A 12,287-nucleotide genomic window follows, 5' to 3' on the forward strand; every position below is an offset into this window, starting at 1 on the left:
GCACATAGGTAGACTTGATACTACAAAAAAAGGCAAGAATTAAATGCCTTTGTAGAAGACTCTTTGCTGTATCAGTCACCAGCAGAATGACTAGGATGTTACTCTTCATAAAATACATTGAACTAGAATTGGGTGAGGAATATTTTCATCTTTCAGGATACAGTTCAAGGTTTCAAAATGTTCTCTCTAAACCTGATTTATTTTTTTTTTGTGAACTGATAATTAGAACAACAACAAAAAAAATCCCTGTCCACCAACAAAACTTAGCTCTGTTACTTCCGAGCCATCTGTGTCAACACATTTGTTACTGAAAACTACTCTGCTACTGCCACCACTTACCATCTACACATGAAGTCTTTAATTATAAAAAAAGTTTAGCAGTTTAGCAGTACTACTGCATTCAAAACAAACACTCCTCAAGACACATATCTTTTGGGGGTTTTAACCACTGCAGTCAACTTCTGAGAACAATGCTATTAATTGGAGGTGAAAAAAAGACCTTGCTCCCTAAGTGTTAGGGTAAGTTCATGAAAGTTAAATCAATTCTTTTATTCTCTTCAACTTTGCACCCTGATAACATCTGCTAGTTCCAAATCCATTTCCTCCTCTTGTTCGGTGCACGTGTAATTCTTTCTCTTTAAAGCAGTTTGTTACGGTTGAGAGGGTGGGGAGTTAGCTTAGAAATCTTGTAGCAGGAACTCAAAATTTAGTGATGTAAGCAAGAAATAGAACTGCCATAGCCACTGAAGAGAAGACATGCGGCATTGCTTACTTAAAGCCCCATCCTGTCCCCCCAAGGACAATAGCTGCTACCAGGATGGCACCAGCGATGGAGCCTATTATAAGATTGGTGGCACTAGGACCTGCGATAAAGGATTATGGTAAGACAAACATAAGAACCAACCACTTTATTCATATTAAGTGAAGCAACTGAAGGGTAGTCAAACAAGTCAAGGAATATAGACAGCACGCAGGGCGACACCTCTAGACAATTTCAGCAAGCCCAACTTACTTTTCCCTAACAGCAAGAATGAACAAAGCTGTTGGTCTCTGCATTGTGCTATGTTGACTTCTATCACAGATAAAAATCTAGTATTAGACAGTAAATTCCATTGTGACCTACTCCGTTATCTAGTGAATGAACTATCAGCTGAAGACACTAAGATATTTGTGAATAATTCCTTAACTTGAAGGAAAAAGTACGAAATCCGTATGTTTTAAGACTACAGCAAATGAGAAAGAAAGAAAAAAAAAATCAAAAAGCCTAACTTTTTTAATGGAGATGCCGAAAGGGGGTAGATATTTTAATTTGAGCTGAGAGCATCTAGCACCACTTGCTAATGAGTCCAGATGCTGTACAGTTACATCAATGCTAAATTTACAAACAATTGTTTGACAAAAGCAAAGGATTATATAAGGAAAAAAAGTTGAAATAAAAGATGTATTCCCATCAAACTTTCCAAACATCAAAGCATCTCTTCATCATCCTTATGAAGGTACTTAACAACAAAGTGGGGAAGGGTGGAGCAGGAAAAAAAGAGCAACAAAAAGCAGCAGCACAAAATATGTTTGTGCAATTTTCTGAAGAGGGCAAGAGAACACCTAAATAAGATATTCATAATTGACCCTTGAGTGCTCTATTTACACAAGGTTGAGGAAAACTGACAATAGGCTTGAGAAACACTTTAATTGCTCTCTATAGAAATTTCCCATTGCGCAGTCTTTGATGTCAAGCTCATTGCATCTGAGTTCAAGGCAAAAATGAAACCACCCAACAGTTCTTTTGCAGCATATTGCACACCTTTTGTTTAAACATTTACATACTCAGGAATAGCCTTCGAAACCAGTTCTTACCTCCTATCCCAGTCTCCCCAAAACAACACTTCTGCACAGCAATTGAAATTTTCCTATTTTAAACATTCTGAAACCGAGTTTGGAAAACTGTCAGACAGCTAACAGAAGGAAGAAAAAGGAGCAGCCAGAGATCAGCAAAGGAAAAAGCAAGGGCAGCTGCAACAACTGAAAGTTTTACGCTGTTAGGTCGGTGTCACAAAACCTTCTGCGCAGTCCCAGACACTGCAATAAGTATGCGCCCTAAGTTTTAAAATTTACTGCAGTGACCTAACTTCATTGCATCCATTACATGTTTCCCATACCAGTGCTTCTGGAGATCAGATTAGCTAAAAGAAAACCAAGTTTTAAAAATTGCTTCCTGCAATTCCTACACAATGAGTATTCAGGAATATAAATAAAAGACACAGACTGAAAAGAAATGTAGTGAGCTTTACAGACACCAGTAGTGCACGAATTTGACAAAAATAATTAAAAGGTAATTCTTCACAATTTGAAGAACATATCTTATTTGGACTTACCTTTAAAGTCACACCTGGTTCAAATCAACAGGTGTGAGCATGGTGGAGGGTAAATGAACACTATGCCACAGGCATTATATTCCTAATTAAGGCTTGCTTTCAACAGCAGCCTAACGAGCTACAGTATCTGACTCAGATCTGTGGCTTACTCCAGCTTTTATAAAATGATTGCACGCAACAAAAGACTGAAAAGACAACAACTTATTTATCTGTAATAAATTTTAGAGGGCTGATTTCTTTCCAGCCGTAGAATGCTATCTTCCCACAAAAGAGGTACAATGATTAACTGATAGTAACATAGTCATAACTTAGATAAGGAAGTACCAAATCACCACTTTTTTACAGACCTCTTCTTACTATGTTCCCTGGTCATTAAATGTTCGGGGTCGGAGGTAAGGGGTGGATCTAGTTCATAGTGCACATCCAGTCAACAAACAGCAGTTTGTTCTTTCAATACAGAAAATCATTATTGGTTTTATTTACTCTAAATATGGAAGAATTCAATCAAAATTTCAACAGGATACTACACAAAACAATTAGGTTAACAGAAAAGCCACTAAAATCATGTTAAATAATAAATTGGTCCTGTTAAAAACACTTTTCATATTTCAGCCAATTTTATAAAGTGTCACTGACTAAAGAAGTGATGTTCATTTTTAACACAAAAATCCCTGAAAATCAGACTATCTGCTAGAGAGTTCCTAAGAGCAGACTAAATGACAGATAGCTGTGGATAAAGGCATGTCCATCCTCTGGCATAATTTTAAAACTGTTTCACAGTATGCTGTGAGCGACAGTTCTTATGAATGCAGAGAAACAGCTTTTTTTCCTAGCAAAGAAGTTGAAAAGGCTACGTTCAAAGTAAAATTTCACTGATTATCAACAAGACTATAATCTCATGTCTGACTTCAATATAACAAAGCTAGCTGGTGGAATACTTATTATTACTAAACAGCAATCACTTGTTTACCAGAACAGAGTCCTCCAATTAACAAATTCCCGTTTCAAAATAGAGAGATTTAAGAGGATTATTGGTAAGCCATTTTAAGACCATAACAGACTGTGCACATAAAAGTACTTACAATGGGACTACTTTTACATATTATACCTTACCTTAAGAATGTATGCCTGAAGTTCTATTAAGCATTATCAAGGAAATTGTATTATTAATAAACCAGAATTTTGCTACCAGTATGAAGCCCACTTTTCATCAGCTCACTTTAGTTAGTGACATTTATGAAGAAAAGTATAAATCAGAATGTTTCAGCTAAACAAGCTTCTGTAGTCACTGGACTCGGATGCTCGACATGCAAACCAAAAGTCAGAGGAAGGTTTTAACAACCATCATACTGCGGGGTCATGTTCCATCCAGACTGTCACAAGATGCAACACTTCTGGTGTACTTGTTCTGTCCGCCACATACTGCCATAACCTGCAGGCACAGATTTATCAGGAAGAAGCTCCTGCAACTAAGGGCACTGCAGCCACCTGGCACACCACCCTTTCCTGCAAGGCGCTACCAGCTGTAGCATGGCTATCGTATCATCTCTAGTTGTCTTTTAGGACCTGGATACAAATCCTACTAAAGGTGTTAAAACGGAACACAACTATAATTTCAGTGGACTTCAGACTATTCCCTAAATCTTTGTCATCATCAGGTAGATTCTACAAGAATTAATATACATTGCTTTGAAACTCTGCTAATTGTAGGAGAGGCAAGTTTACTGCAGACTGTCCTGCAGGTAACGACACGCTGTGGTGGTTTGATGTTTTCTTTTCTTGCCTGTCGCTGTGCCAGCCAAATCCTCTGGTTTAAGTTATCAAAGCTAAGTAACCACTTCAGGATGAAATCTGGAAAAAAACTACTCTGCCATTTTGTCCCCCATGATTACTAAAATACATTTATAAAGCATTAATAAAGTTACTATGTTATTTCAGCACTTGGAAGAAAAGTTCGCAATTTGCAAGTGAAGTGGCGAGGAAGGAGGACGAAGGGCAGGACATGGCATCAGGTTGTGATGAACACAACCTCCGCTGCAGCCACTGATGGTGACACCCACCAGGGCCTCAAGGGCATTAGAAACAGAGAGGATATTTGTGTTCCCCATGTGCTTTCTTTAAACCAAGCGACAACAAGTAGCAACAGCTTGCCTTGAGTGTACGTTTGTATCTGAAGGAACCAGAGGACAGAGAAAAGACTGATGGGATCCAGGAAAGAATGGACAGAAACAAAAAGAAGAATGAGACAGGCAGTGAGTGAGAAGAGCAGAGGAAAGATGAAGAAAAGCTGGAATTAGAGCAGAAGGATAGAGGAGCAAGAATAAAATGGTCAGAGCTGGGTAGATTGAGGCAGCAGGTAAGGGAAGATAAAATAAGAAGGGTACAAGGCAGAATGTAAGCAAAAGGCAAACAGTCCTCAACCTGTAAGGGAATTCTCTGCTCCAGAATCTGGGTCCCAAACCTCTACAGTCTTCACTTTTTAGCAAACAGCTGTAAAAGCCATCAGTAAAACACCAATCTGATCTTTCTCAAGCAGATGATCTATTACCTTCTTCCTTCTCTTTGTTTTTCTATTAGTTGTCCTCCATGAGTGCAAAGGTCTCTACTCTTCTGAGAATCTAAGATGAGTGTCATGTAACAGTCCAGTTCAGCAAAAGCCCAAAAGGTTTTACCTAGGGCTGCAAGCTCAGACACACAAAATGCTGCCTGCCAGAAGGCTGCCTACACAGCCTTAATTGGAACTGTACGTGAATGCTTTTTCACACAGCCTGACTGGAAATTACAAACTGTACTGTTACGATCCCCCCTTCAGAGAGATGGCACTGTCACACAACAGAGGTAATATATAGTATTAGAAACACAGTGAAGTTGGAAACCTCAGAAGAGCACAATAACAGCAATTTATTCTGTAGTTTGCATGGTGAATGCAGAATGAAGAGAGTTCTTATATGGGCATTTTTAATATGTGCATATATACACATATACACGCACATATATAAATCATAGCTACTGTTAAAATTGAGGTAGTGGACCAACACTTAAGATTACAGTTTCCTAAAACTATGAAAAGACAATAAAAAATATTCTTTATATATGAATTCTATACTTCAGCATTCTACTGCCTTGAGATAACAGAATCCTAGCAAAGGAACATTCAGAAGCTGTACTGTAAAACTAGCTGTCTATACTATTATCATCAGTCTTCATTTTCCTAGCTACATCATGTGACCTATTATTAGACTGAAAGCCCCATAGACTGTAATAAACAATTTCTGCATTTTATGAAATAGTCCACGTTACTTAGTCTATTTTGCAAAATAACTACAAACGTCCATTTTTTTTCCCGTTATTTTTATAATTTGGTGTAATGGAAACATTTAGACATTTAATTTTAACGTGACAATGTAAAAATTCACAAACTTATTGTTTTATGCCCCACATTATCCCAGACAGGAGAAGGTTCAACACTGCATGAGCAAACCACATGACACAGACACAGTCAAATCACATGACAAATACGGTCACCACATGACAAAGCTAATGGGGTAATACACAGAGGGCTCGGGTGCATACGGTTACCTCACACACTAGGCACCAAACATAAAACTCAAACTAAGAAAAATGCTTACTCTATTCCCCACCCTGTGCCTCCAAAAATCACCCCCAAGGCCAGAATGGTCCCTGCCACTGCACCTATTAGCCTGTTAGTGGCCATGCTCACTGTGTGGAGGGAAAAGGGAAGATTTTTTAAGGACATGATCACACATATGTCTGAAATGAAAACATGAAATAATTCCTCAAAGGAATATTTTACACTGTAATCCATTGTTGGATAAACAATTCAAACCTCCTAACAAACCTTTATTTACCAAATACCATAGCTTTAAAAATTCTGAAATGAGCTATATTTGGTTTTCTTTGAATACTTGCAAATATTTCAATGATAAGTTTTCCTGTAAATGTAAGACTATTCCTTTTAGCTTGCGAGTCTATTATTTACTTAAAAAGGGAACATCATCAACCTACTGCTTATTTAAAACAGCCAAAAGGTAAAGAAATCACCAATAAGAAAATTTCCTTTTGATGACCAGAAACTTACTGTATCCATAATATAAGCAAATGAACACTGTTTGGTAACAGTTCCATTGCAGGAAAGAAAAAAAAAAAAAACTCAACTTTTTAATTCATTCCTTTACTAGTTAGTAATACTTTCTTTTGTTACTGCATTTATCAATAAGACTCTTTATTGAGCTATATGACCTAAAGACAGATAACACCTTTTAAAAGGAAAAACCTACCCTAGAAATGAGCTTCAGGTAACACCCTAGAAATTTCAATATGGTCAGATAGTATCTCTTAAGACATTGAGGCCTTATTTTTAACTTTTTAAGTGAACTCTTTTGAGAAAACACATCTCTACACTTTTCCTATGTTAAAGATTAAAAGCTTGATAGATTCATTGGAGTCATAACAGACCACAAGCAAGCAGCTGAATTCCTTGTCTAATGGGAACTCGTCCAAGGGTCAAGATCTTTATAGTCTTCACACTGAATGAAGTCTGTTTGAAATGGTTTCATAATTTTTTCCCATTTCATAAATATACACACACAAACACACACACACTTGAGACATAAGTTTTACCTTAAAAAACCAAACAAACCCCTAGTCAAACAAAGGCTTAATTCTACAAATGAAATTGCAAAGGAAAAATCTTCTGTGCATATGGAGCCCTACTGATTTCAAAACCACTAGCCAAAACTCTCAAGTAATTCAAAGTTGCTGCAGTAGCCAAAAACTAACAGCAAGAACTCTTTGTCTCCCCAAAACTGCTAGCATGCTGCATAGGTCTGCTAGCACAGGATACAGCAGGTTGCTGAGTTTAGAGTAATTCAAGACTCATGTATTAATACCAACATAATTAAGGACCACTAAGTTTTAAAATCCTGAAATACAGCATGGAGCCAAAACTAATTGATGGATGTCGGAAAGGTCTGAAAAGCGCAGCAGGAACAGCAGTCAATTGTCAATTATTGTAACAATATATAAATAAATAGCAGCACTTCCTAGCTATACATGCTCTAAATGTAGTAAGAAAAATGCTTGGATTTATAGTATAAAAAAATCTTAATTCTGTTAGGTGAATTTTCACATCATGAGTGTTCTGTTTCTGAAAAATAAAAAACCTCAAATTTAGGGCTAAGGAAAAACAAGTATTTTGGTTTCTGTCTCAGACTTGTAAACTGGCATACGACATAGGAAGTACTAGTAACAAGGGGAAAAAACTACTCGAGTTTGTTGGATCTTTAAAATACAGAAAACTACTTCTGTATTCTTCTGACATCTACTCACAAAGGAATTCCTCTATTAGCACACCAAAAGAGATTATAGTAGCTGTCAGTGTTGAGGCTCCTAAATTCATTTCTAGGTGATTCAGCATCAATAAATTACTGTAATAACATAAGTAAAAATAATCGATCTTTTAAAATCATTGAGCCACTGTATACAAAAGCATATCCTGCCTTTTCGCAGAGGACTCCATTGAAAAATGTAGTCTAAACTTCCTATGTCTGTACCTACTGGCAGAAACCCATGCACATACTATTCATTTAAGATCTTTTCTCAGAATATGTCAGCATTGACGTATTAATTTTCATAAAGCTACTTCCATTCTGAATTAGATGAGTTAATCTGAATTACAAAAATCTAACTCAGATAACCATACCTTTTGTGTTGCCTTTCCTATAGACCCTTTTACAGAGGAGGGAATTATTTCTTACCTACAGGATTTGGAAATGAGCGACACAAAATTCATGTAATCTCAGTGTCACAACTGTAAATACTGCTCTCTTCATCCACACACAAAGAGAAGTAAGCAGCTCTATACTGCTGTTCTCCACTTTTTTAAGAGTCCGTAAGCAGCATTCCACGGTTAGGAAGGATTTTATGGGAAATGGAATGACAAGTAGCTTTGTAAGGCAGGGTACAAACTAGGCAGCTCTACACTGAACAGTGGTAGGGTTAGGAGTCCAGGAAGCACCTGCAGATTCCCTAATACAAGTCCAGACTGTTCCTAGAGAGTCTCCTTTACAACAGTGACTTGTTTTAAGACGATCTCTTCAACAGTTCTTGGGAAGGGTCTGCTGGAAACATTCTGCTAAGGGGCAAAAGAATAAGGCACACAAGACAGAAGTAGAGCCACTCTGGAGAGACATACCAAAATCCTGTCCTCCCTTGAAACCTTGGATATTCTAAGGAAGAACCAATTAGAGTCTGAGTTTAAGGACTACATTTTTAAACAACCCTATCTTCTTTCCATCAGCCTTGTTTAAGGGTCAGAACCACCTGGAACTGGGACATAGCAGAAAAAATTGTTTGGATTTCTTAGTTGTTTATTGAGAACTTTATCTGTAAATGCATAACACTGGATAAATATAGTATGATGCTGGACAACATCCCAACGACAGGAAAAACATTAAAAAATAGGACAGCACAATCCAAAGACATTCTTTGGCAGAGAAGTCAGAGAGAATCTCAAGTGCTTTTCTTCCTCTTCGAAAAACTGTAATTATTTCCTCAACAGCTCCTCTTTGTTTTTATACTTCAGATGCAGTTGGAATACCTACTAAATACGTAAGAGTAAGCAATAATGATTGTAAGAATAATTTAAGTCCTTAAAATCTTAATTTATTTCTTTTTCTTCCCACTGAAATCTGATTTCAAGGAGCCAAAGCTTTTTTTTCCACCACGGACATTCCATTTTCCCCTTTTTTATGCCACAGCTCTCTGAATTAGCTGAGAACAATGAAGGGAACTAGAAGTCTCTAGTAAAACTTAAATACTCAATTATCATATAAATAATAAAACCTACACTTAATCAGATTCCAATCACAAAGAAAATTATGGTAAAAAATATAGAATAAGGGATGAAGGAAAAAACAGAATGTACATACCATTACCTATTGAAATCTTCCCCAAATTTAGGTTAGAAAAATGAAAGTTCCATCAATTCTCAAAGCAGAAAGACTTACTTCATCTACGCAAAGCAGAATTTTACTGTCTAGGTCTAAACAGGACTGTACAATAGTATTCTCTTTCTATATGCTAATTCTGCTACCATGTATCAACAGAAAAATGTCATAAATACTTGAAAGAACATCAAAACTGAAATCACACAAACCCTTGGGTCCTTCATCCTTCTTGCTACCCGTATCTCTGATAGGATCATCAATACTGCAGTCTGTCCCAGCCCAGGAGAAATTACAAATACAAGTGGCTTCATTACTACAAACCTGGAAAAGAAAATAAATGACAGCAGTTGTTTTTTAACTACATTTTATTATTTAACATGTAATTAGGTATTTAATTTACAGTATAAGACTTATCCAATTATATATTGTAACAATAGCATGGAGTGTTTAGAATGAGAATAATACATCAATAACCTGAAAGTTTGCTTTAATCCTCTAAATATACTCAGATGCTAGGAAAAGCAGAAGTGTTACCAGTGGTTCCATCATCACTTGTACTACACACCTGCATAGGATGTAAGGAATAATAATTCTCATCCAAAAAAACCCTATCTAGACTAGTTAGGTCTTCACTAACCAACTATCTAGACTTTAAGCCTAGATGTCCAGAAATGCAAGCATTTGCATTTACGAGGTTCAAGATATGGTTATGCTTTACAATATCTCACGTAGAGCTTGCTCCCATGTAGAAAAACAGTAAGATTTTCATCAGCTTTGTCAGCAGTTTTTTCTAAGCAGCAATGAGGAGTGTTTGCTTATCTTCTAGAAAGAGCAGAAACAGTTCTTCCTAAGACTGCATTTAGTTGAAAGACCTCTAAAGAAGGACTTAAGACTCACTAAAATTGGCAGTACGTTTATCGGATACAGGAAAACGTATCCAACTGACAAAACCTAAAATATAACAATAGTAGTGAGAGGTAATAGCTATCAACTTTCCAGATGAAAAAGAACATGGAATGCATTCTAGAAGGGGGTACTAAGGAAAAAACATGGCATAAGAAATGTCACAAATGACACAAAACAAAGAATGAATTTTTGATTATAGGACTAGAAATGAAGTCAATCATTAGGCATCAGTTAATAATTTCTTTTGGACACTGGAACATAATGTCAAAAAAACCAGAAAATAACCTACACACTAATGATTACAAGTTAGTAGTACATGTGGTTTGTTTTTTTTAATTTAACGTTTATCTCACTCTGCTTCTTAAAGTATTTACTAAAGAATCTTATCTAGGAAGCTGAAGATAAATACATCTTATGGCGGGTTTGAGCAACTGAAGTACTCTTGAAATTATGAACTAGAATAATCCAAAGCAAAACAAAAAAGGTAACATAGTTCTCTCACCACTCATGTCACTCTCCAAAAGTACCAAGATAATTTCTAGATCTCCTAGATCCTTTACTTTCCTATTTTAAAAGTTTTCTTCTTGATTTTGAACCTAACCTTCTTCTTTGAAGCACTCAAATTGATCTTCAATTACACATAACAAGAAAAACAAAACAAAACAAAAAAGTTCTTGTATTAAGTCTAGCCCCTTAGGCAAGTATCTGTCCACTGAATCCCACAGTATTACAGTTAAGATATGGAAAAGTGAATTTGTTCATCAAAATATACCTAATGTCTTAGACAAACGAACTTATGGGTAGAATAACAGAATATAGTGTGCCTGATCATAAAATGATACATTTTGCATCTGTTCAAGAAGAATATATCATCTCTGCTGAGGTCCAACAGTTTAGAATATTAATTATTTAAGTCATGAGGTATAAATCCATGAACATAGGATCAACTTCATAAAGGTGTTAGTATGCAGGAAAAAGTTTAACAGAAGAAGGCAAGTAGCCTGAAATATGGGTAGTACATTACTGAATTCTTTACAATAACTGATGTCTAAGCTTTCTTGCTAGTAATGAAAAAACCACCTTGGATATAATTGCAGAACTAATTTGACAACTTTGCTTTCTAAAATTCTATCCATGCTTCACCAGAATGGCAGTCTTCCCCTGAATTGAACATTTGTGTTTTCAGATCAATAGGTCTTAGGAACACTTTCAGGTACAGAACTCCACAGGGTACATTAAGATCGGATATAGCAGAGACAGCTGGAGAAGCTTAGATGCTGACTCCCGGTACAGACTCACCCCATGACCAGAACAGACTTTTCCATTAGAACCAATGGGACAGCTGCTGATGTTCAAGGACTGAATTGGCAGGCACTTTTTGTCCAGACACATCATGTGAGGTCCGCATGGAGCTCCATCCTCCACATAACCTAGGTCTGTATCATCATCTAAAAGAACATGAGCACCACTAGGAGAAATAAGTTTTAAGACACTATTAGTATTTTGAATGCAGTCTTTTGAAAATACTAAACACGTCAGTGTAGATACTAAAAGCCTCATACCTTTCTCTCATTCAAGCATACAGACAGATTGAACAAAATTATAAAGTTTTTCTGTCTGTCCACAGCATTGACAAAGTGTCCCAGTTGTCAGACTAAAAAGAAGTGTAGATAATGACTTAAACACTCAAAAAGGGCACCTTAGGCTTTGAGGGTTTTTTAATAGTCTCTGATGGGTCGTGCTTCCCTCCCCCTCCTCCCCCTCCAAATGCTGTGAAATACTATTGCTAGGAAAATGTTAAAAAAACTAACTTCCCATATGATATCATTTAAATAAAAATACTAGTGGAATAATAGAAGAGTTAAGAATCATTGTTCACTCAGGACCTAACTATGTAAGAGAGTATTCTTAGCATGACAGCAATGTTACCAGTGTCTTTAAAACACAAATCCGGTATTATGCACAGTAGACTAAACTGCATTTACCTGCCCTTTAACTGAACCGGTTATTCTGCCACAACACTTCAGTTTCCTCCCTCTCA

The 12,287-nt window shown here is 36.6% G+C and overlaps 1 protein-coding gene across 1 annotated transcript in view; it reads right to left on the minus strand.

The window, feature by feature from the left end:
* Positions 1–768: 768 nt before the first annotated feature.
* ADAM23 (ADAM metallopeptidase domain 23) overlaps positions 769–12,287 on the minus strand; it is a 47,172-nt gene continuing 35,653 nt past the window's right edge. The window contains exons 21-23 of the mRNA XM_009696243.1: positions 11,546–11,714; positions 9,550–9,661; positions 769–863 (exon numbers count right to left, since the gene is read on the minus strand). Of these exons, the coding sequence (XP_009694545.1) occupies positions 769–863; positions 9,550–9,661; positions 11,546–11,714 (376 nt within the window). The remainder of the gene's footprint in view (positions 864–9,549; positions 9,662–11,545; positions 11,715–12,287) is intronic.

Source organism: Cariama cristata, unplaced genomic scaffold (genome assembly GCF_000690535.1).
Source record: "Cariama cristata isolate BGI_N322 unplaced genomic scaffold, ASM69053v1 scaffold30482, whole genome shotgun sequence".
NCBI lineage: Eukaryota > Metazoa > Chordata > Aves > Cariamiformes > Cariamidae > Cariama > Cariama cristata.